We start from the raw sequence: 25,247 nt of genomic DNA on the forward strand, positions 1-25,247 counted from the left end.
TACTACTACTACTACTACTACTATGACTACTACTACTACTACTACTACTACTACTACTACTACATGTACTACTACTACTACTACTACTTCTACTACTACTACTACTACTACTACTCCTACTACCACTACTACTACTACTACTACTACTACTATGACAACTACTACTACTACTACTACTACTACATGTACTACTACTACTACTACTACTACTTCTACTACTACTACTACTATGACTACTACTACTACTACTACTATGACTACTATTACTACTACTACTACTACTATTATTACTACTACTACTACTCCTACTATTACTACTACACCTACTATTACTACTACTTCTACTATTACTACTACTACTACTACTACTCCTACTATTACTACTACACCTACTATTACTACTACTCCTACTATTACTACTACTCCTACTATTACTACTACTACTACTATTACAACAACAACTGCTACTACTACTACTGCTACAACATAAACACAGCATCTGCGTTCGTTTAGGTCATCTGTGAAATGGGGAGGGGCTGCTTGAGCTAGACTGAATAAATGTACAATGTTGCGGTCTTTTTAAGAATTGGAAAAAATAGGCTTATCTATACTTTATCGAGCTTTTCCTGTGCTGTTTGTTAAGCTCCACTTCTTTTATTAGTGGAGAGTCTACACGGGTTGTCACAGTGAGGTTGACTTGATAAAATTGATTTATTGATAAATCACGACACATTATGATGCCCAAGACGGGTTTCGACGCAAACAGTCAACTCGTATGTCGATGTTTGCGAATTAGAATTATATGGGGCATTATAATTGACTCATCAATTTATTAATCTTCGATACATCAGCACAATGCACAAACACTGACGCAAAACTGCTTGATTTCTAGTGTTCATTATTGGTGCATGCTATTTTTCGCATTGTCGTACGGTTTGAGGGTAACATACAAAATATGAGTATGGGAAACTGGGGTAAATATTTATGGATATATACAACTGAGATTGTTTGTCCAGTTTACCATACGAGTCCTAAGTCGCCCCCCCCCCAAAAGTGATTGACTGAAATTGCATTTGGTTAATAGCATTGATTGAAAAACAGTTCCATAGTTGTTATTTTTATGTGCATATCATGCTGTTACACTGTACTTAACTGTTGTTTATGCTCGCTGCAAGTGATGCTCTTTGTTTTATTGCTGGTGTGTCTTTAGCTTTATAAATGTTTATAGGCCTACGTTCTCACGAAGAGAAATTAAAGGGGCATTCCAGACGATTTTCATAATTTCTCATCATGTAGTACATAAATCAACAGCTCCATGTATAGATTTGTGGAATTTATTGTGGTTCTTGAGCAGAGAAACAATACTTTGATAAACCTTAAACATATTACATTGAACAAGGATGATGACATAGAAGGTTCACATATTTCAGAAATGTAGCAGTGTAATTCCATTACAATACCGCTTGCTTTTTACCTAGGTTCACGTGGGTATAATCTATGCATGCTTCCTTCTTTTGTTCTGCTTCCTTGAGCCCCAACTCATGCATTCTTATGGTGACCCTGCCATGTCATCATCCTTGTTCATTGCAATTTGTTATAAATTTCGAAAATATTCTTATTCCTCAACCCAGTCACTATAATTTCTGAAACTCTGTACTCGGTATAACCAATTCATAGTTGTTCAAATGGAAAAAATCTGAAAATCATCCGGAGGTCTCCTTTAACATCGATGAAAGATTCTAGTGGCATCTGATTATTACACTGTTCCGGCACCTTCTCTGTGGGGATCATCCATTTTTTTTTTTTTGTTATTGACCTGGATGTGATTTTAGTTTTTTATACAACGTCCAAGTAGATCCTTGTAATTTGATTGGAGGATTGTTGGTGACGTGATATTAAATAAGTACTCCATTCAACGCGCCGTGCAATTTTGGTTCTATTTTTGCGTGCAACTTGGTTCGATTTTTTCGTTCTATTCCACGGTTCGAGAAATTATTGTATAGGTACTGCGTGTACTGTGTGTTGCATATTGAGGATCGCATGCAGCTAGCGCAGGTACGTGTGCGGTACATGCATGCGCGTACGTAGGCCTACGTAGTGCTAGTGTACGTGTATGAGCGCTAGTATAGCTGTGACCTGTATCTACACCAAAGAGGTTCTATATAATTATGTAAAAGAGCGCGCGCTCGCATACAGAAGCGGGGCCAATTGAACGACCCGCCGCCATTAGCAAAGAGGTCGACTACCAGAAGACTGAACCCGGAAGTGCCTATAGTAATACACGTAAAGTACAGTTTCGAAGATGAGGTTGGGTTGGAAAAATCATTCTAATTTTAAGGAAAATCAATATTTGTCCATATGCCTCCGGATTTTATAAGAGAGATATATTCTCAACACAGTATACGTGTTTTGATGAAAAAAGGACTTGCTCTAATGTGTCAAATATGTGCCTTAACATAAAGCCAAAATTGCCAAACAGGCATTTATGCATTCATACTACATAATAAAGATTGCAGAAAGGTACAGTGTATGCTCTGTGGTATGGGAGTACTGATTTCACATAATATATGTCACTTAGAAACATCAGACACACATACAACACACACTCCCACACACATACAACACAAATTCCCACACCCACCCACACACATACGCACACATATGTACGCACCAAACCACATTTTCTTTTTTCAAATTCCTACACACACACACACACACACACACACACACACACAACACACTGTGTGTTGTGTGTGTGTGTGTGTGTATGTGTGTTGGAATTTGAAAAAAATGTGGTTTGGTGTGTACGTGTGTGTGCGTATGTGTGTGTTTGTTGTGAGTGTGTGTGTGTTTGTTGTGGGTGTGTATGTGTGTGGGAGTGTGTGCTGTATGCATGTGGAAGTGTGTGTTGTATGTGTGTCTGATGTTTCTAAGTGACGTATTATTATGTGAAAACAGTACTCCCATACCAAAGAGTATACGCTGTACCTTTCTGCAGTCTTGTAGTATGAATGCATCAATGCCTGTTTGGCTATTTGGGCTTCATGTTAAGGCACATATTTGACACATTAGAGCAAGTCCTTTTTTCATCAAAACACGTATACTGTGTTGAGAATGTATCTCACTTATAAAATCAGGAGGCATATGGACAAATAATGATTTTCCTTAAAATTAGAATGATTTTTCCAACCCAACCCCATCTTCGAAGCTGTACTTTACGTGTATTACTATAGGCACTTCCGGGTTCGGGCTTCTGGTAGTCGACCTCTTTCGTGCGCGCGCGCCACTGTTCAATTGGCCCCGTTTTCATTTGTACGCACTGAATGGTGAGCGCTTACTCTATTACAAATAGAACCTCTTTGATCTACACTGATTGCACAAGCCAGAAAGAGAATCGCAGTGGATACACATGTAAGTATAGCTAGTATAGACTTCTAGGCCTACTTAGACCAAAAAGATCTACTTGGACGTTGTATAAATCAAATAGTGTATGGTCTTTACTCGTGCAATGGAACGAGATTTCGCACTCGGTGAAAGATGAGGCGCACTATTCAACTTGGCTTCGCCTCGTTGAATAGAGCGCCTCTATCTTTCACCTCGTGCAAAATCTCGTACCATTGCACTCGTGACCATTCACTATTTGTATAATATTTGTGTCTTAATAAGTGTATTTTATTCCCACAAGCGTCTCATCCTTCCGATTCGGTAATGACACAATTAGCAAATACAAATTTGAGGTTGAAACGGACCAATTCGTTGTTATGTCATAATTGCTTTCTCAGTCACCAAAACGTGCACAGGTATTTGATTGAAAAAAGAAAAAGACGTAACAACCTCAATAACTTAACATCTGAACAGAAAACCTAGTTTTTCCAGCAACTTTGTAAATAACGACTGTGTGACACATTGTGAGAGCCAGGCGCCTTTGAATGTTTCTAGAAGTAAATGGGGCTATATAAATGCAGTTTCATCATCATCATCATCATCATCATCATCATCATCATAGATGTACTTGAGGCTCCACGATTCTTAGCCTTTCGCAAAGGCAGCTCGCTATAATTTGAGGACACACACACAGAGAGCAGTGGACTCTCACACATCGCGCGCGAGCGGCGAGCTGCGAGTCTCGCTCCGATCCGATTGCTGAACGTGTGCTTGCGAGTCCACCGCTCGCTGTGTGGGAGTCAATTGCGAGCTGCCTTTGCAAAAGGCTGATTTTAGACGAAATTGCTATAATTCATGGCCTACGATAATACTGCACGTCGGACTTCACAAGACTGTTAAAAAAAAACACCAAAAAGCACAAACTAACAACATAAACACACACAACCACAAAATCAAAGAATCATCATACAAATTTTGAAAAAAAAAAAACTCCTCTCATGATCATCTGCAGTTTATAACTACCACCTGTACACTGCGATTTTCTTACTTTTCCGGGAGTGCTGTTGAATTTTTGTTCAGAGAACTTACAAGATTGGTCTAAAATTCTCTGTTTTATCATAATGGTGCACTATAAGTACTCGTATTCTGCGCTTCCCATGCCGGACAGATGGCAACAATAAGGTTGCCTAAAGTTTGCTTGGTCCCAGCCAGGTTGATTCTTTTTCCAATTATCGAAATCAAAATTCACTGATGAATGAATGAATGGCTTTTTGTCGGATACTTACTGTGCCATTGGTTAAATTTCGCAAATGCCGGTCTTGATCAGTCAAAATCATTGTCTCCTTACTAATCAGAAAATGAAGTTGAGAAATGGAGGGAAATCTTCGTTGGATATCGACTTCAGCATTGTGAATCAGGCTACAAACGGTGGTCATCACATATTATTCACGCATGCAGATATACTTGGTTCTGCTCTGATTAGTTTTCACGTTATCTGCTAAGGCGCCAGGCTCTTAATTCCATTTTCTTCATGACAATCAACAGAAGGCGAGAAAAGAAAAATAGCAATATGCGGTTTTCGTAACATATTCAAATCTTATATGCAGACCTTTTAAACCAGTGCTGTTCTTGACATCCTGAAAGCTTGTCCGAGGCTTGTGCGACATAGCAACAAGTAATATATGCAAACTGGATTCCAGCATTTTAATTTCATTTAAGAAAAGCGGGTCAATGGCATAAAAATTTGAACACAATAAATTATGAAAACGGTTCATTTATAGTTCGTAAATGACCTTGATGTTGATGATTTCAGCAATGGAATAGGGGAAGAGGAATGAGGAGAGGAAGAGAATAATAACGACGACTACGTCCACGACTACGACTACGATAACGAAGATGAATACCAAGGAGAGGGGGAGAGAAGAAGCAGATATAAGAAGGGGATTACTTACGAAAGAAAGAAGTGAAAGAAAGGAGAAGGTAAAAAGGGGGAACATTTTCGAAGAAAAATTTTCAAGACCCCGATTGTTGAGCTGATGATTCAGACTCGTCCGGTCTCCCCAGACTGCTCCCAAGATTGCCTGCAACTTGTTGAACTTCCGCAACATGCTACTATGAATTTCCCGCGGATCGGATCAAACATGAGTAATAACTGTAATACCAAGTTGCATAGAGGCGCAGCGGCGAGCGAGTGACTAAGGACATCCGTGTAGACGCCACGATCGCGACATAAACTTTTTTTTTCTTTTTTCCTAACCTCGTATCTTTTCTCCCCTCTCCCTCTCCCTTCTCCCCCTCTGTCAAAATCTCTCTCTCTCTCTCTCTCTCTCTCTCTCTCTCTCCATACAAGAGAGCAAGGCTTGAATTCTTTCTTCCTCCTTTCTATCTCTCAATTTGATATTTGTATTTCTGCCTCCCCACTCTCTCCTCTTACCTGCTCTCCCTCACCTCTTTCCCTCTTCTTTCTTCTCATTCTCGAGCTTCCTGTATCTTTGTATTTCTGTCTCGTTCACTCTCTACTCTCACGTACTCTCTGTCACACGGTACTCATATGTAAGTTTAATGATACACAGGGAACAATAAATCCACATTAACCCTGTGCCTTCTTTAGGATACAATTTATGGAGGCGTCGTTTATTAAAGGGAGAAGCTTCTTCCAAGCTGAGTACATTTGGAAGATACAATCATATAAGCAACATGCAGCGACAGATCAATTGTGAGTGATTCTGTGAATATATTCGAATGCTAGAAATTAGGGCTCTGTCCATATGAAGAGTTATAAATGATTATATAGTTGATTTCTATCATAAGTCAATGACAGCCTGTGTGGCAAGGGAATTTACATTGGATTATATGTTTTGATAGAACGGAGAACAGAACTGAGAAAAATTATGTATCAATAACTATTCCAATGTTTAGGCATGAACGTGATTGTCTAAGTATGCTCTTGACTTTTCATATAGACGTGTTCCATCGTGGTTGTGATGACAAACTCTCATTCAAAAGGACAGAAATTAGGCCGCGAAAATATTGAAATAGAAACATTTTTTTTTTTTAAAGTTCCTGCATTTATGTTTCAGTAACAACGATGAGAGGACAGCGGAAGTGATGTCACATTCACCAGCTCATGTTCGTGATGTTACTGAGATTAGTGTCTTTTGTGCTCGAGTGACGCCATGTTAGCTGGTGTAAACTCTGAGAAAATATTCGCATTACTGTTGTCCAAAAGTTTAGACCAAAATTATTTTAATCACATTCGCTCTGCACAATGAGACGTCAGTCACATTAATCGACGCCCTGATTTCATGATACAGTGTGTAGTTTTTGTCCCTCAGAATTCATTTACATTCATGGAACGAACAGCCACCTAACACTGCCATTATTTGTTCAATTTAATAATTGAAATGAATTTGTGAACTTCTTCCACAAACAATACTAAATGTCCAAAAGCGCATGCATTTAACCAAAGCATTAACATTAGCATTTCCTAAACCAGTATAGGTAAAGGCAATTGACTCACTACTTAAGTGAAACCCTGCATTACTTTTCATAAGAAAATGACAGAAGATTCATAAAAACAAGCCATAAAAGGCACTAAAATCAGTAATAAAACAATATAGTATAACATTACCTAGGACATACAAATGACTTTTGTTTTTAAGAATAGAAGACAATGTTGAAATGCAAGTTCAACGTGATGATGACGTGATTCCTTACTTTATAAAGTAAGAGAGAGGTGAGTACTCTGAAAAATCATTTTCAGTGGAGACGTGCTTTGCCCCCAAAATATGCTGCTTTATGGCAGACTTCTGATTGCTCGAGTATTGGATGTAATAGTGATGTTAATGATCATATGAATCATTACATTTACCCTGTTTGCTGAATTCAACTTCGGTATTTGTTGTTGATTACACATTACTGTTAAAGATCTGATTACTTGATATCGACGAACTTGTTATAAACATTGACAAACAAAAGAAAATAATGCCAGGAGCAAAGCTGCTATCAACAGCACTCAACAAAATCTGCACAGTCGGACAACGATACTATCGCTCTCTCAGCGATCTTCTCTCCCTATTCATCATGGAATGTTCCAACACTATTATTCGCTGTAGTAAGCCATAAGACGGGAGCTGCATGGACTGGTCCATTGTGACGTCATCCCTGTCTTCCATGTCTTTGGATTTCGGGATAGCGTTGATATCCTCCTTCTCACGTCGGGCTAACTTTCGTGACAGCGCTCCTGCCAAATTCGCCAGCCGATCTAACTCGCGTCGGGCGTCATTCGACGGGTTGACGACCCTCGTAAGGGAAGGGAACGTATTGGTTTCCATGACTTCTCGAGCGGGTGAAGCCTCGGCGGCGTCGTACGACCGCCATGTAGCAGACTTTCCATTCCCTCCCGTCCGGGCGGGAAACTTGACGCTGGTTTCGATGCTTTTGGCAGGGACGTCCGCCTCGCCTTTCTCAACCAAATCGTTATCTTGCGAGCCAACCAGATCCAAAGCAGGTGAAATAATGTTTTCACTTCGCCGGTCGGGCGTTACGTATTCTTCTGCAGAAATGTATAAAAAAATGCATAAAATTTTATGGAAAAGGAGTGACATTGCACATGAGGCTGTGATGGTTAGAGTACCCCCCCCCCACCCCCTAGTTTAAAAACTTGATTTCATCTATTGGCAAGAGACAAGTTGTATGATATTGGCTTCTTTGCGACGTACATCCTTATCAAAGCAATTCTTTGATAAACTTGGCAAGAAGGTCAAAGTTCTTGCGCCTTTGCTTTTGAATAAAAGGAGCAAATTGGAAAAGAGCACTATCGATCGATATTCCAACGTGCGGTGTGGTTTTAAGGTTTACGAGAACATTATAAACTCTTTAAGAATAGATCTTTTCCACGACCTTGAACCAAACTGAATTTGAGATGTAAATAGATGAGAACCTTATCAGTATTGGCCAAGATATGGCAAAGCAGCGATACGTCGTACAATGTATATTTCTCAGTGTAGGGATATATTATGAATCTTGTGACGTACGCAGAATGTGTATCTTGCCTTCAACCTGTACTTGTCATTTTCAACTCAACGCCCTCTACTGTTCAGATTTTATCAACAAACGCACCTATTTGGGGGTTGTGTTTTGTTCAAATGTTACAAAGGAAAATAACCGTAACCAACCGTGTAAACGTGGCCCATGAAGGTTTCACCAAAGTTTGTACCCAGATCACTTCATAAACGACTCTTATCTTTGTAAATTAGAGATAGATATTCTTTCTGGTTGTTTGAAATTTGAAGTGATTACTTAATTTGATGAGAATGTTGTAATTGGTTTGTGAACGTTTTGTGAAGGGTTTGATGAATCGGCGGAAAAATGCCTTGGTCGATATAAATTGAAAATTTATGACTCCAGCATAAATGAGTTCTATCACAGTTACTCTTACAGTTGATTTGATCACAAAATCCTTCCCGGGGTAAAAGTCTGAGATGAAAGATATTTTCTATTTCTTTTTAATATATTTTAGAAAGATTATTGCTGGTGTACCATTTACTTACCTGCACGATTCAGCGCCTCCTCAATGTCGTACAAGGTGCTCGCTAGTCCACTCGCACTGTATACCGCTCCCTGGCCATCTATTATTATTGAAGAGCGGTAAAGGGAAATTACTTGTCACTGGTAACTGAAATGTGTTTTCGCACTCCTCAGAGTATCTATGACACTTAGATATGTTTAATCAAAGTGTTTTTGCAAAGCTTAGCTGCTCTTGCCGTTTCATCTGCTCAGATGACTATGCTTTTGCGTATACCCTGTCGGTCCATCATGACGGTTACTAACTACGTGGCAATTACGCTGTATGGTTACATATATACATATCAACATTTCTACATGCATAGTATACACATAAACACACACACGCACATACACACATACTAATACGCACAAAGCATTAAAGGGTAAACAACCCTCCCCCCCCCAAAAAAAAATAACAATGAGAAAACAGCATTTCACTTGGTTTAACACAATTTAAACGGTCAGACAGTGAATGCATCTTGAAATGACTTATAACAAGTAGACTGTATGAACCAGGGAAGTTCCCTGTATAAAAACACCCACCTTTCCCCAGCATGTCGACCAGATCCTCCAAGTCTTCATTTAGCTTAGACAGCATGTATGAGAGTCCGTCGCTGGTGTCTAGGGAAAAAGGGAAATTATAGAGATAGATTCACAATGCGTTTTTTTTTTTGTCCTTTTTTTTTCTTTTTTTACTCACACAGCACTCATTGACATGCTAATCCTAGCAAAAGAAAAAAAAATACATTTGGTGACTCAGTCTTTTGACATTATTTTTTCTTTTGAATGAGATTGGCTAAGTTCATTTCTTTTAGATAAATTGTTTGCTTTTAAATATCCCAGACGTGCTGGCACCTTACCAAGGAGTCGATATTTGAAAGATTATACCGTGTAGTAATGAAATGGACGTTAAAACTTAGATATGATCATTCAAAAAGGATATTATTACGCTATATCAATGGCATTTAAAAATATTTTTTTAAGCAAAAGATGATATAGGAGCTCAACTACTGCTATATTCTGAAATGAAATGTCATGCATTGTCTTGTTGTAGGACATTGATATTTCAGTTTTCTTTTTGAATGCTCAAAATATGTTAGTCTCGTCAGCTTTAGTTCCGCAATGTTTCACGGGATTTGCCATTTAACTGCAATACGCCTAAAGACAAACAAACAAACGGACATAAAGATGCTGAATTTCGCACCCGGAAATGCTTCTATACCCTTACAATTTGTGAGCAGGGAATCATTTCATACAGACAAGCGGATTCGAACCCCGAACCTACCCTGCGGCGAGGAGCAAAGACTCTCATCCTCTCCTCCTATACAGTCATTTCGTCCATCACAAACAGCCTCCTTCGGGATGCACTGCCCGGCATAGCAACGAAATTCGTAATGGGGATCGCACTCCTCTGAAAGAGCAAAGTTTGTATTCACGATAACTTGTCGTTTCCATTAGACTGGTGGTTGAACATTTAGGGCTATGGCCTAACAACTAAAAAACAAACGTGAACGTTACCAATGTCCGTATTCACTTCATAAAAAGGAAACAGAGAGTTCGTGGTATCCGGGTATAAGAGATGGTATTGGTTTTATTTAAATAAGAAAAATATTAAATATATCTTGATATCAAGTACTTACTGTGGAAACCTGAAAGCTCTCATACAGTTCATAAGATAATTTCTCATTATCTCACAAAAAATGTTGGAAGGCTGAAGTTCCATCTCAACCAAAACTTTAAAGTCGTTTGCGCTGAGTGCACTCCATATGTCAATCCTGAGAAGAAGTGCCGAAAAGTTAGATCTACGCCTCACTTGTTACCCAACTCTTGACTTCCACGTGAAGAGTTGGACCTACCGAGATTAAGGAAATCGTTGCAGTTCAGCGCAATCTCGTCACCCCCATACGGGCAGTCTTCCCGACCGTCGCACATGCGATGGGCAGCTACACAGGTCTTGTCCTCACACTGTCAAGAGAAATTGTCATATCACCTCTTGTTGCTACTGTAGTAACTGGCAGAAAACCAGGCAACTGTTCAACGTTTCAACGGGGATCCACGAATGGGCTCATTAAAAAGTACAACTTCATGAAAAAACAAATGTCACAACAATGATAATGATAATGACATTTTATATCTGTTAGATGAAGATGATTATTTCTATAAGAATAAAAATGATAATGATGATAATATGATAATGTTCATTTGGGATAATTTACAACGTTCGATGTAATAATGACTACTGTTCCCTACAGTTTACGTAACTTCAATCAAAGACCTCATAGAAGTAATGACGTTTTTCGCTGCGTGACATATTTAATCCTCTTCGACAGTTCTCAGCGGTTGATAATCAAGTTCACAAAAACACTATCCAGCTAACATCCAGAGAATAGATTTAGAACAGTTTGCTTGTAAGAGACAAGAGTCTTAACTATGAGATGAGAATCGTATAGTATGACGCCGGTAATAAGTGTGGTACCTGCATTGACTTATATTGATTGATCATAAAGGGCTATTTATTATGTTTCTTTGCTTAGAAGAAATACATTATGACTTTAATTGTGGCGAAGGATTTTTTTTTTTTAAATACAGGTACACTGCGATTTTGTTACCATCATTCTTACCCATCTTTGTTATTACTGAGAAACTAATTCTCATGAATATCTACCTCGAACTCGAAGGCACCGCAGGAGCTGGGGCAGGCTAATTCATCATCCCCTCCGCTACAGTCCTCGTATTGTCCGTCACACACATAGTCCTTCGCAACAAGATGGATAGTAAAGATATATGAGATAATTTGGCTTATTATTGTTGGAGTCTTGCAGGGTTATAGGAGTGTTAAACATTATAGATACATAAAGATGTTCATCAATTAAAGAAAACAACAACGAAGTAGTAATGTATGTCTGTATCAAACATTAGACAACAATCATTGACATACATGTAGAATTTTGAATTTACACAGCAAACTGAATTAGAAATGATATAAAATATTGTCGTTATGATTATACTATCATGACTATATCAAAAGATTGTCATTGTGCATCAAATGTATCGGGAAAGTTTTTTTTTTTTTTTTTTTTTCACCAGGCCACCACATGTAAGATGTCATATTCCTGAACATTTATGGCTTGATAATCTAAAATGAATGAAAATAATCTCCTCCCATACTTTCTGATTAGCTCGTACCTCGAAAATAGGAGTGCTAAAATAATGAATTCAGTACAGAAAAAGTGAGAGATTGTCATCATATCTAAAGAAAAATACCCGTGTGCACACGGTCACTAACAGGAATGATTTGCCCAATTTAGTCCTCTTCCATAACAGTAAATGATAATTCAAAAGTAATATCTAGGGGGAAAATCAACATGTCAGAGAGTTCGGATCTAAACTATTGGCAAGCTGTTTGCGTACAATGTCGATAACGTTTTGAATTCGTGATAATATAAGGGTTTAATCCAAGATATGTCATTATACTGCAATAATCCTCTTTAATCTCTCCTCTATACCCTCCTACTGTGTCATATCACCTTGCCCTGCGTTCCTCGTAGAAGTCACGGCTAGAATATCATGTTCTGTCCATTCAAATCGATGATCTAAAGAGGATCTTACAAAATCTAATGTCGCAAGGATGTTGATAAACTACTTTGTAGGACATACCCTTTGGATGCACGAACCATCGTTACACCTGAATTCCGTCTTGCCACAGTCCACTAAGTTCGTTGAACCGCAGCCTTCTTCATCCTCGCCCTTCATACAGTCTCGGTAGAACCCGTCACACCGCCAGTTTGACGAAATGCAGACTCCATTTTCACACTTGATGTGGGTGTGTGTTTGTTTGTATGTGCGTGAGTGAGACAGAAAGGGAGAGGGGAATAAAAACAAGAAACATTCCCCACACCGTTTGTCTGCTAGTTTCTCTGCTCATGTTTATTTTTGGTTTAGCGGAATGCAAATATGGCGTAAAATCTGCATTCTTTTTGGACTCGAAAAAAACAACAACCAAAGATGTGACAATATTTATCCTTCAGTTCTACGTCATTATGCATAAAAGATATTGTAAAGAGATACAAAACATTTACTCGCCGAAACCCAACTTAACATTGGTATTATTCAATCAAAAGACTTGGTTTTCCGTGGAAATTGACTATTCACGAATATAAATCGGCAAAAGCCAAAATGAAAATTGTAGCCGTAAGATTTTGACCCGATCAGCTACATCAGGGAAGTGGGAAATGGATTTCCATAGTTACATGTCAAAAGTATTTCAAGTTTGTTTGAACTGACGCATGTTTCCTACTAAACTCATCTTGTTTGTCATAAACATTCGTCGTCCATGTGAATTTGAAGGGTCACACAAGCCTTTTCTAGAAAAGGAATTGCACGTTAGGATCTTAAACAATGCGCTGAACTAAAAAGAAAAGAAAGAAATCACTAGTTGACTGGTCCTTCATACCTTGAACTGATCTCTGCCACAGAGGTTCTCTAGTCCGCAGTTCAGCTCATCTTCCCCTCCGGAGCAGTCCTCATAAAAACCATCGCAGGTGTAAGACTGAGGGATGCAGGTACCATCTGAGCACTGGAACTCCCCGCTCCCACATCCCACAACAGGGCACCCCAGCTCGTCTTCACCCCCGCGACAATCCTCGTTGGAGTCGCAGACGACTGCCTGGGGGACACAATATCCGTTGCCGCATCGAAACCCGTTCGGGCACCCAATGTTTTCTTCCGGGCAGTCTTCCTCATCTTCGCTATCGTAGCAATCCGGCACCCCATCGCAGACGGCGGTTTCCGGTATACAGTACCCGTTCTGACAGGGGAATTCACCAGGACATTGCACACCGCCGACAAAAGGACAGCTGTGTTCGTCTTCAGCCCGCGAACAATCAGGATTGCCATCGCACACCTGCTCGATGACGATGCAAACACCGTCGTCACACTCAAAGCCGCATTCTACGCAGCCCTTTTCATCCTCCCCTTCCGGGCAGTCGGATCTACCATTGCATACATAAGTGCGAGGAATGCAGTTTCCTCGATTGCATTCGAACTGGTCGCCACAGCCTTGCTGGCACCCTTCCTCATCCTCCCCTGAAGCGCAGTCCGGTATTTCATCGCACACTAAGCTGGCGCTGATGCAAATGCCATTGTAGCATTCAAACTCCGCAGAGGTACAACCGTTTCCTGCATCACAGCCGCTTTCGTCCTTCTTGTTGGCACAATTACCACGCCCATCGCACCTGAGCCGTAGATCGATGCAGTTGCCTTCGCCACAGTGAAACTGACCGGGACAAGGGTTGCGCAGTTCGCAGTTGGCTTCGTCTTCTCGCCTAGAGCAGTCCTTGAAGCCATCGCAGACTCGGTCTTCATCGATACACGAATTGTCATCACAGCGGAACTGACGGCCTGAACAGGGCGACGTAATTGAACAGACTCCGGGCTTTTCATCCTCACCTCCATAACAATCCCGGATGCCATTGCACACAGACGTGATGGGGATACAAGCACCTGTGCTGCAGAGGAATCCATCAGTGCAAACATCTGGCTGTGCCTGATCCTGTTGGGGCATTTCACACCTGTCCTCATCTTCCCGTCCAGGGCAGTCTCTGTAGCCATCACAAACTCTGGACACCGAAATGCAAGATCCATCGTTGCACTGGAACTCCCCTGAGCACCTTCCGGTAATACCACAACTACCTTGCCGTTCATCCTCTCCCCGAAGACAGTCCCTATAACCATCGCAAACAGATGATCTCGCAATACACGTACCGTCATCACAAGCAAATCCTCCAGAACATTGGTCGGTGATAGGACAATTTGCTTCGTCTTCACCTTCGGCGCAGTTTCCGATCCCATCACAAACCTGAGCCCGCATCAGGCAAAAGCCACTGTTGCATTCAAATTCGCACGGTTCACGAGTCGGACAACGGAGCTCGTCTTCGTTATTTTCACAGTCCTGCCTCCCGTTGCATACGTAGGACGCCGAGATGCAGTTCCCTCTGTCGCACCGAAACTGTCCAACACACGTTGTCTCCGGACAATCAAATTCTTCTTCACCGCTTGAACAGTCGGGCAGTTCGTCGCAAACGAGGGCCAGGGAGATACATAGCCCGTTGTAGCATTCGAATTCAGAGGCATCACACCCTTCGTGCAAATTACATCCTGCTTCGTCTAGACCGTTTGAACAGTCATCTCGTCCATTGCAAACATACCGGGTGTCTATGCAGAAGCCAGTTTGGCAGTTGAATTGTCCTGGACACTGCTGTATGCTACACGCGCTCTCATCTTCCCTATCCGGACAATCTTTGTAGTTGTCACACACCCGGTCGTCTGAGATACACGTGCCATCGCCGCACTGGAAGCCATCACAAGGGCTGGTCACTGGACACTCGATCCGATCTTCGTCTTCGCCGTGATAGCAGTCTCGCTTACCGTCGCAGAGATATCTCCGAGGTATGCAGTTCCCAGTACTGCATTGGAACTCACAGATGTTGTTGGCACACCTCGCTGCGTCTTCATCTTCCCCATCATAGCAATCTCTATGGCCATCACAGACAGCTTCGTTGGGGATGCAATGACCATTGCCACATTGGAAACTATCGTGGCATGGGCTCGTGAATACGCAATTTCCGCTCTCATCTTCACCGTCGTAGCAGTCGACAACGCCATCGCAAACTGCTACTGAAGGAATGCATGTGCCGTCATCACAGGCAAATTCTCCAGGACAGTCATATTGGATATTAAGATCGCAATGTTCCTCGTCCTCCCTACCAAGGCAATCGAAGTAGCCATCACACACATTTTCTTTGGAGATGCATCTTCCATCCTCACACTGGAACTCATTGTAACAGTCCGGCACCTGATAAACTGGCTCACGATGGTAGCTCTCACGATAGCTCGGCTCTGACTCGTAACCACCATATCCCTCATCATACCCTTGTGTGTATCCCTGGTTATATCCGTGATCGTAACCTCCATCGTACACACACGTAGCAGCGTCTTCGTCGGATCTATCCTCACAATCGAAGTAACCATCACAGAGTTGATCAGACTGGATGCACATTCCATCCCTGCAACGAAAACCGTTGAAGCAGCCGACACCCGCGCAGCCGCGCTCGTCGTCTCCTCCCGGGCAGTCAGGGCGTCCGTCGCACTGTCGAAAAGAGTCGATACATGTGACCCCATCACTGCACAAGAAATCCGAACAGCTCGTAGGGCAGTTGTCTTCGTCTTCTCTTCCCGGGCAGTCAAACCTGTCATTGCATACGTCTGCAGTATCGATGCAACTGCCGTCGGAGCATTCAAACCCGAGGCATTCTTCCGGACAATTTGCCTCGTCCTCGCCATCGCGGCAATTTCGTCGCCGATCACACACCATTGACAGGGGAATGCACAAACCATCGTTGCATTCAAAATTTTCACATTCCGCAGGACAATTGTTCTCATCCTCCCCACCTGGGCAGTCTGTGCGTCGATTACAAACCCGTGAAACATCAATACACGAACCGTCATTGCAGGTAAATTGTTGACATTCCTCAATCTCCGGACAGTTCTCTTCGTCTTCCCTCTGAGAGCAATCGTTTCTTCCATTGCAGACCCGCGCTACGTCAATGCACTCACCGTCGTTGCACTCAAATCCGTCGAGGCAGGTTGCACCGACAGCGCAAAGAACCGTGGTTTCATCTCTCTCGTCGGCGCAGTCTGTTACTCCGTCGCATATTCTCTCTGAATCGATACAATAGTCGAGCCTACACATGAAGAACCCATCACAAGTTAGAATGTCCGGACATTCCACCTCGTCAACGGCCCCGTAGCAATCAACCCACCCATCGCAGAAGGCGCTGCTGGTCACACACTGTCCAGTGCTGCACATTTTTAGGTTGGCGTTGGTGTCACAAGGCGGAAGGTCCCTGCATGACTCTTCATCTTCTCCTCCTAGACAATCTTCAAGCCCATCACACATCATCTCGGCTGCGATACAGGTGCCATCTTTACACTGAAACTCGTCTCCACACTTGGTCATCACGCAGTCCTCCTCATCCTCCCCGCCCATGCAGTCAAAGAATCTATCACAGACACGGTCCGTCGGCACACACGCACCATCTTTGCAGCGGAACTGACCGGAACAGCTGCCATCATCATCTGTTCCAACAACTGGACAGTTTTCTTCGTCGTTGCCACGTGGACAGTCCGTACGCCCGTCACAGACACGCAGCGCAGACACACATTCCCCCATGCCGCAGTCGAATTGGTCGCCCCTGCACGGACAGTCTCGCTCATCCTCGCCTGACACACATTGACGCTCACCATCGCAGACGTTGGAATGATGAACGCACAAGCCATCGATGCACTGGAAGTCGTCGTTCCTGCAGGTGGGCGATCCCGGACAGTTTACCTCGTCTTCCCCCAGGGGACATTCCTCTCGCCCGTTACAGATGTATCGGTGCCCGAGGCATCGACCGTTTGAGCATTCAAATTGACCAGGACATCTACGGCGAGTCGGACAATTATTCTCGTCCTCCCCTGAAACAAGGTAAACAAGAAATACCACATGAGTGAAACTACTAAAGATATTTAAGCGAATCACATATGTTATTGCATAACATACACCTATATGAGATATGCATTATATCGTAACACAGGTCTCTTTTTCTCTTGTATATATATATATATATAATATATATGTTTCTTTGTTTGCGTGTGTGTATGTTTGTGAGAGAGAGTCGGTAGTGTACAGCTATTAAAACGTACATGTTGCTGACACCAGTTCTTACGTAACGGTGCCTCACACATTTAAAACATTGTCCCGGCAGTTGAGACTTGAACTCTCATATTCAAATGTAATTAAGTGCAGTCTGATTCCTTGACCCATTTGATTAGTGTAGTCAAAGGGACACTCGCTTTACCATGATGCGTAATGTATTTGTACTGTATTTGTGATGGTGTAGTGTATTGTTTCTTGGTCGAATAGATAATAACGACAATAATAATGATAAAATGATTGTAATAAAAATGATTTCACAAATACTTTTGTTAAACGGGATGTTATTAAATTGTATTTCGTTTCTTAAAAGACGGAGTACTTTTAAATCAAACCTTCATTACAGTCGATTTCTCCATCGCACACAGCCAATATGGGAATGCATATTCCTTGTCGACACTGAAATTCATCGGTTCCTGGAAAGACAAAATTTAATGATCATTTTCAATACGATTCAGATATAAAAGATTCTAATTTTGTACAATTTGTATTCATGGAATCACAGAACACAAAGTCATTTCAAACGACAGGGACTAAAATATGATCGTTTTCTACAATGCCGTTTTCTACAATATCGAACGTCTCATATAACTGCTTCTTGCCAAGTTTTGTGTGTGCCAGGTTAATTGGTGAGTTATAACATAATGGTACTCCCATTCAATTATGTGGAATTATGCAGAATAAATATCGGCAGTGTTGATCTTTGGATTGAGAAATGAGCATGTCATTCAAAACCGATATATAATATCTATATATATATATATATATATATATATATATATATATATTTACATCTATTTCTATCCTGTGTATGCCTCAACGTTGAGCTAAAACCAGGCGAAGCAATAATAAGAAACACAAACCCACAGAAGTTATCCTGACAACCTAGTGCGAGGATGTACGTATCCCACTTCTGCACAGGAATTGTCACAGAACGTGGCGAAAAGTAATTATTTTTTTTTGAAACGTAGCCATGGTAGCTGAATTTCATCCACACGCAGACACAAACACTCCTCTTGCTAATCGATGATAATAATTGGCGCCCTCGCCATGGAGAGCCCTCACAGAGCTATACCCATCATTGATTTCATAAGTTATTAAGGAATTAAAAAAGAATAAATGTTTTCATTTTTTCCTCATTTTCGTATGACTTGTGAGGTAGAAAAACTCAAGATAGAAGTGAAGGTTGGCCAGCCAGCCGCTAGCATCATCAGTCGCCTGGGTGGATTTCGCCTATAAATTCATGGGGAAACGGCGGTGTGGATAGTCGTTCACATTTTGTTTGTTTGATAGATACTTTATTTTCTGCAAATCAATATACATAAGTTACATAATCATGAACATGTAGGAAATATACAAAGTAAATCTAACACAGAGTCGTTTGACTTGCATAAACAGCGATATAGAAGGAAATTAATATGATATACAGTATGCATGTCTATGCAGCAGGGATTACAATAACAATTGTAGTTAAGGAGCGATTATGCAGAGGGCCGCCATTATAAGCATTGCTTGAAAAGATGGCCGGCCCGAGTAAAAGGTAGGGACGTACTAGATTCGTAACAATACAAATTCTGCTGCGAAGATAGCAGGGGACATGTGATGGTGGTGAATGTGCGTGCAGGTGCTTGAAAGTGCACAAGGGCACAAGGGCACATGACTATTATGCTCGATTGAGTGACGGTAGTAACTGAAATAATACTTGTCTTTCTAACATGCGTATTTGATTATAGTATGCTAGTGTGCTTGTATTATCAGCATCATAATTCATATATCAACGACCAAAGTACAATGGTACATAGATGAATTTAACATAAATTTAGCTAATTGGTATAATGATGCTGCTGTTGTTTTTTCAGTGTTCCACGTCCTACATGCTTAGCTTTTTAGTGGAACACCCTTTTCCATCTTAATGATTACTTCTATTTTTGTTACCATGTCAAAGTGTATATTGATTCTTTTTTTTGTTGTTGTTGCTATAATACCATTCGGGTTATATTTTATATTGTGTTCAATGATCTGTCCTTCCCATGCAGCTGGATGAAAGCCAAATTGACACATACACTGTATACTACTTTGTATCATGTATCTTTTTGATGGAAATGACTAAATCATTGAATTAAATTGAATTGAATTGAAATAATAATTTCAATGATAGCCATTAAATGGATACAATATGATTATGATTCAAATGTTATAACTACTGCTGCTACTATTTCCACACATGGCAATGGCAATATTGCAAATTATAGCAAAGCTTACGGCATTCATAGCACCCCTGTTCGTCTTCGCCGTAGCTGCAGTCGTAGCGGCCGTCGCAGACCCTGGAAAACGTCACACACTCGTTGTTGTCACATCGAAAGCGACCCTGGCAGGGCTCGCTGAGGGCGCAATTTTCTTCATCCTCGCCGTAGTAACAATCGTGTATGCCGTCACAAACGTGTGCCTGCAAAGTAGAGCGATTTAAGAATGAATTTATAGTAATTTCTGTTTTTCTTGAACAGGACGTTGTAACAAGCTGTTCAAGTTTCCATTTTCATATATAATATTATTATGTCGATAAATGGAAAAAAAATCTCATTCAGCCTGTATAAATTTTGTTGTTGCGGTGTCAGACAAAGCTAGAGTTAGGAGCTCTTATCTTTCTTTATGTAGAAGTATGAATAGAAAATGATATAGAATATGTTAGTCTACTGGTCTAGAAAGATCTTTTACCAGTGTCTGCAGACCTTAGGGTTGATTCTTTCTGTGTCAGCGACTGTGGATGGTGTGTTCAATGCTTTCGAGTTTTCCATGCAAATTTGCACTCAATGCTCAAAGGATTAATTCATACCCTCACCCCTTCTCACTTTTTTTTTTCGAAGAGCGATTAGAAGGCTAAACATGGGCCTCAAAAGCGTCCTGTCCCTGCGGGCGGCAAAGGTTAAAATACGCACCTCTGTATCTTTCCCTATAAAAAAAAGGCATCCTTCACAACAGGTATATCAACTTGGTTTATTATCATGAAAAAATAAGTCTCGATAGGGATGTTATAGCTGCCCAAAACTAATCTTCAAAACACATAGATCGTGCCCTATAAGCAATTGAAAGATGCTGTCAGGAAAGAACATTTTGCTCTGTCCGAACTTCGCTACTTTTTTTCACCTCGACAACGCAGGCGCCGTTGTTGCATCTGAACCCTCCGTCAGGGCAGCCACTCTCCAGACAGGCTTGCTCATCATCACCATTATGACAATCAACCTGCCCATCACACACCCACTCACCGGGCAGACATGATCCTAGAAGGAGAATTAAGAGACTAACATCAATACGATTATAGAGCGAAGGAAACAGTAAGATGAAAAGAGATTTTAGACAAACAATATAAGACAACAACCAATAAAACTGTCAGGTTAACTGGCCTGACGGCGTTTCGCGCATTCTACGTTTTAATATCAAGCTTATACTATACCTGAGAAACAGACAATCAAATGCCCTTAACGGGGAGGATTGTATGAATAGAAAGAAGCAATTAAAAAAGAAGAAGAGAGAAAATGAGTCCAGGGCCCTATTGCATAAAGTTTTAAGATCAACCAAAAGCAATGATAAGTAAGAACATCAAACATAACCAGCCAATCAGAGTGAGAGTATTTAGAGACTTGCGTTTGATATTCTGAGTAATGTTTGGTCTCAACTTTTGTGCAAGCATGGCAAAATGACCCAGGAGAGAGGAAGCAATTGATGGCTCATCCACCTGCCTGGAACATTACCAAGATTACCGAGAACTGTATCCACGTATATTAATAAGGGGATGCAGGGGCGTTTGAAGGCAGACACGCCTCTCCGCCTCAACATCGACCATTGACATTTCGCCACTCACCAGTTTGGCACCGAAACTCGTCGTCGCCGCATCTCCTCTGCGCGCAGGCCACCTCGTCTCTTCCGTCCGGGCAGTCTTCCACGAGGTCGCACAGCCAGTAGGGCGGGATGCACTTGCCGCCTTGGCATTGCAGCATGTCCGCTGGGCAAGCCGTCTGGGGACAACTCTGTTCGTCCTTTTCAAAGAAACGTCATAGCTGCACTCTTAATAAAATCCCACAAATTAAACAAAACGATGCAAATGACTAATTGCTCCGATCTGTTTCAAGTCCATGTCCCTCTTTATCGAGGAAATTCTACTGGCTTAATTCCTATCACTACAAGTGGAATACCCTGTTATTTATGAAGTCTATCCATATCTGTATTTATCTATTTATCTATGGAGATAACTAGAGATGCTTTGGACTAGACGTACGAGATGTTGGCGAATTTGAAACAGTGATTTAAAAGTCCTTTATCCCTGGTCTCACATTTGTTTTGGTGAGTTGAAGTGTTTGAAATTGCTATTCAAACTACGATGGGAATGAAATTTTCTCAGCCCTCCTCAACATTTGACAGAGTATACGTCTTTTCAAAATAGCTTGATATGTGTTGATTAAAATACAGCTGATAATAACTTTTAATGCTGTATGAAATGCTTCAACAATTTGATATAATCATTGAACTCAACCATAAACACAAACACTGGGCATGGTGGCATCTTGAATGCCTATTGTATGTGAGACAGTATTTAGTATCCATGATCCACTACGTGTGAGGTGACGACATCGTCGCCACTGCCAACTCATTGTGCATTTTTAATCGTTATCGCTGTTCGGTGAAAACATGAAACTTCAGAATTCTTTGACTTTCTCTTTATCAGTTTAAGATGAACATTCTACCATGTAGTGGCATAAAGCAAAAGGATGTCACATCCTCCCCTTGATTAGGTAGCAACGTTTGGAAATACGAGATCAGCGGATGCTTATATACCTCTCCACCTGGGCAGTCGTACAACCGTCCATCGCAGACCTGGTCTGCGGGAATGCACTGACCATTGCTGCATCGGAACGAATTCGGAGGACATGGGCGTGGTCGTAAATTACTCGGCTACAAGATGATGATAAAAGAAACGGCGCGAAAAAAAAATGACAGGAAAAGAGAAACACGAGAACAGTAAGAACGGTAGGGTGAAAAGAAATGATTCAAATCATTACCAGTTGACAATAATATAAAGATTTTTTTTTCAAAAAGTATATGACGTCATGTTTTATGCCTGTTAATGATATTATTACATGACATATTTTGACAGACACAGACAGACGGACGCACACACACACAAACACACACATCGAAAAACGGATATCTATTACCCAGGCACATGCCAGGAGCAGCTGGATGAAACAATTAACCACCAAATCTATCAGCGATGCTGCAACTAATATCAAAGGAAGCATTTACTTTGAAAACTTATGGGAAATGTATACTATCCATCACAACATTTTGATTTAGTGCTTAATGGATATGAACGGTGCAATTTTTTTTTTCATTGCCTAAGTTTACTCTTTGCATGACTTATAGTCTGGTGTGTTCCAGCTTTTGTCAATGGGAATACTTATAACATCTGATACATATGGTGAAAATGGCCTCAAGTATTCACTGGTATTGTTCTCATAATTCTGCCGTCTCAGTCGTTTCTTTTCTTTCTCTCTCTCTCTGGCGACACTTACTCTTGCAGATCGCTTCTTTAGGGTAAATTCCGTAGAGTTTGGTGGCAAAGCTGCAAGCAAAATGATATGAAAGCAGAGTTATAAAACTTTGGCAAATCGAAGCATAGCGTAGAAAAAACAACAACATAAAAAACAATCACCATGTGTTTTAAAAATAACAAAGCGAATCGGTAATTGATCTCAAAACATTTCCAACTAACAAAACTAATAGCATTCATCAATTATTTCGCTAATGCAAGCAGGCCTTGCGGAGGATGACATAAAATTAAAGATATTTACACTTTAGGGACCCGACGATTCTTTAATCATGTTTTAAATGAACGATTTCAAAACAGTATGAATCATGCCAAATGAGTGATAATAAAACTTTGCCATTAATCTACTTCCACAGTTTTGTCAAACTCCTCATGGAAATTACGTCAATGTCTTGATCATAATACTTACCGTTCCCAAGGTGACGTAGAACACGCAATTTTATGGATCTGTCATTGGTTAGCTGTAAATGTAGAAGGATGATCGTGATTATGTCCAACCAGATTGAATAGAGCTAGTCGATCATTTGGTTAAAATGTACTCTATTAATTTACAAATACAGAAATGCTAAGGCCGAGTGAAATATTTAGACATAACAGCATACCTGCGTAAATGAAAGAATAAAAAAATACTTAAAATAATTATATGTGGCACTAGGCATGCTGGTTGTTTTCTCAGCTTATATCGACTTGCTTTTTTTTTTGGTACTACCTAACCGCTTTGCGTGCAACATTATCTAAGGAAAAGTTGGGGCCATCATGTAAATTTCTATTTTGATTGTGGCATACGGAAATATGTTAAGGTTGATGATTTTACGACAAATTCTCATTGTTCTCAAGATCTTAATCCGACAACATGCAAATTTCCTCACCATTTATCTGCATAAAAATACACATCATGCATGCCATGATTCCATCCACTGTCCATGGTATACTATGAGAACAGAAAAGAACATCAACTTTCAGAACACAGAGTTTCAGGACTTTGACAAGGTAACATCAACATATTGAATATATAAAAAAAGAACACACAAACAAACAGAACTCCAGCTTCACGCGGGATATCTGTCTGACGAGCTATATCAGTTACCAGCAGTAACTGACTGTGGAACTGTAAACTTACCGGTACACCTGGCTTCAAGAACCTCCGAGCTCTCGGGACGACATTTCTACTCGTGCCACCCTCCTGAACCACAGAGATTATCAAGGAAAACCACAAAAGTAGAATTCCACTTGATGTTTTCATTTTGAAAAACAAGCTCCAGCAACCACGAACTATATTTTAAGCATTTTTTTTTTCCCGGAAGATAGTTAGTAACTTCTTGCCAAGCGTGAAAACGAACTGGGTAGATCGGGTGTGGCCTATCTTGGTCGAAAATTTTTACCTAGCACCGATTTGCATAACGTCCGTAACAAAAGCCATCATACGTGCCGTTCATACAAACGCGAAGTATCGTATTATTATGCGCACATAGAGACGCCAAATATGCGTCCATTACAATAGAATATGTATTGAACAGGTGTTTCCTCAGCAATTCACAAACAGGAATTGATCATTTCAAATAGGGGTGCGTCTTAGTTTTTTTTTTTGTATTCGAAAGTGGCTACAGATGAATGTGAAATGAATTTTGTCGCCTACGAAAGAGCTAATGACATATTCCTTCAAACTGAAAATTGTAGCGCTTCATGAAATCAATCTATTTTATGCTACTTTCTTTTTAGTGTCCATTGACAACTAAAATTTTAGCAGTCTAGTTGTTTGATAATTGACCTTTCCCCCTTTCGAAAGATGGAATGTGACGACCCCTAATGTTAATCAATCATCCATATTTTTAAGACACTAATGAGAAATCATCGTCAAAAATGGTCGGGGCCATTCCCATGTGGATGCACATCTTCGTACACAACGTTATATCTGTAATTACATGTCATCTTTTCAGA

General features: G+C 40.8%; 1 protein-coding gene across 1 annotated transcript; it reads right to left on the reverse strand.

Annotated features, from left to right (window-relative positions):
• Positions 1–6,656: 6,656 nt before the first annotated feature.
• Positions 6,657–24,705, reverse strand: LOC140245669 (uncharacterized). Its single transcript, XM_072325214.1, has 16 exons — positions 24,430–24,705; positions 23,719–23,770; positions 23,275–23,324; positions 22,538–22,654; positions 21,567–21,741; positions 20,852–20,985; positions 19,970–20,153; positions 18,043–18,123; positions 13,406–17,469; positions 12,610–12,765; positions 11,618–11,707; positions 10,809–10,917; positions 10,238–10,363; positions 9,496–9,573; positions 8,937–9,014; positions 6,657–7,939 (listed from the first exon to the last, which is right to left on the reverse strand). Exons 1-16 carry the CDS (start codon positions 24,550–24,552, stop codon positions 7,431–7,433), a joined length of 6,126 nt encoding a protein of 2,041 aa, XP_072181315.1. The 5' UTR covers positions 24,553–24,705; the 3' UTR covers positions 6,657–7,430.
• Between the last annotated feature and the right edge of the window lie 542 nt (positions 24,706–25,247).

Source organism: Diadema setosum, assembly GCF_964275005.1.
Source record: "Diadema setosum chromosome 20 unlocalized genomic scaffold, eeDiaSeto1 Scaffold_20_unloc_1, whole genome shotgun sequence".
NCBI lineage: Eukaryota > Metazoa > Echinodermata > Echinoidea > Diadematoida > Diadematidae > Diadema > Diadema setosum.

Bases quoted from the DNA above. Each gene is read 5' to 3' on its own strand.
- LOC140245669 (XM_072325214.1), bottom strand. From the start codon at position 24,552: ATGAAAACATCAAGTGGAATTCTACTTTTGTGGTTTTCCTTGATAATC. The intron at 17,470-18,042 runs GTTTGATTTAAA...ACCTTGTTTCAG, and splicing joins AGAAATCGACTGTAATGAAG to GGGAGGACGAGAATAATTGT. The intron at 9,015-9,495 runs GTGGGTGTTTTT...CAATAATAATAG, and splicing joins GGTCGACATGCTGGGGAAAG to ATGGCCAGGGAGCGGTATAC.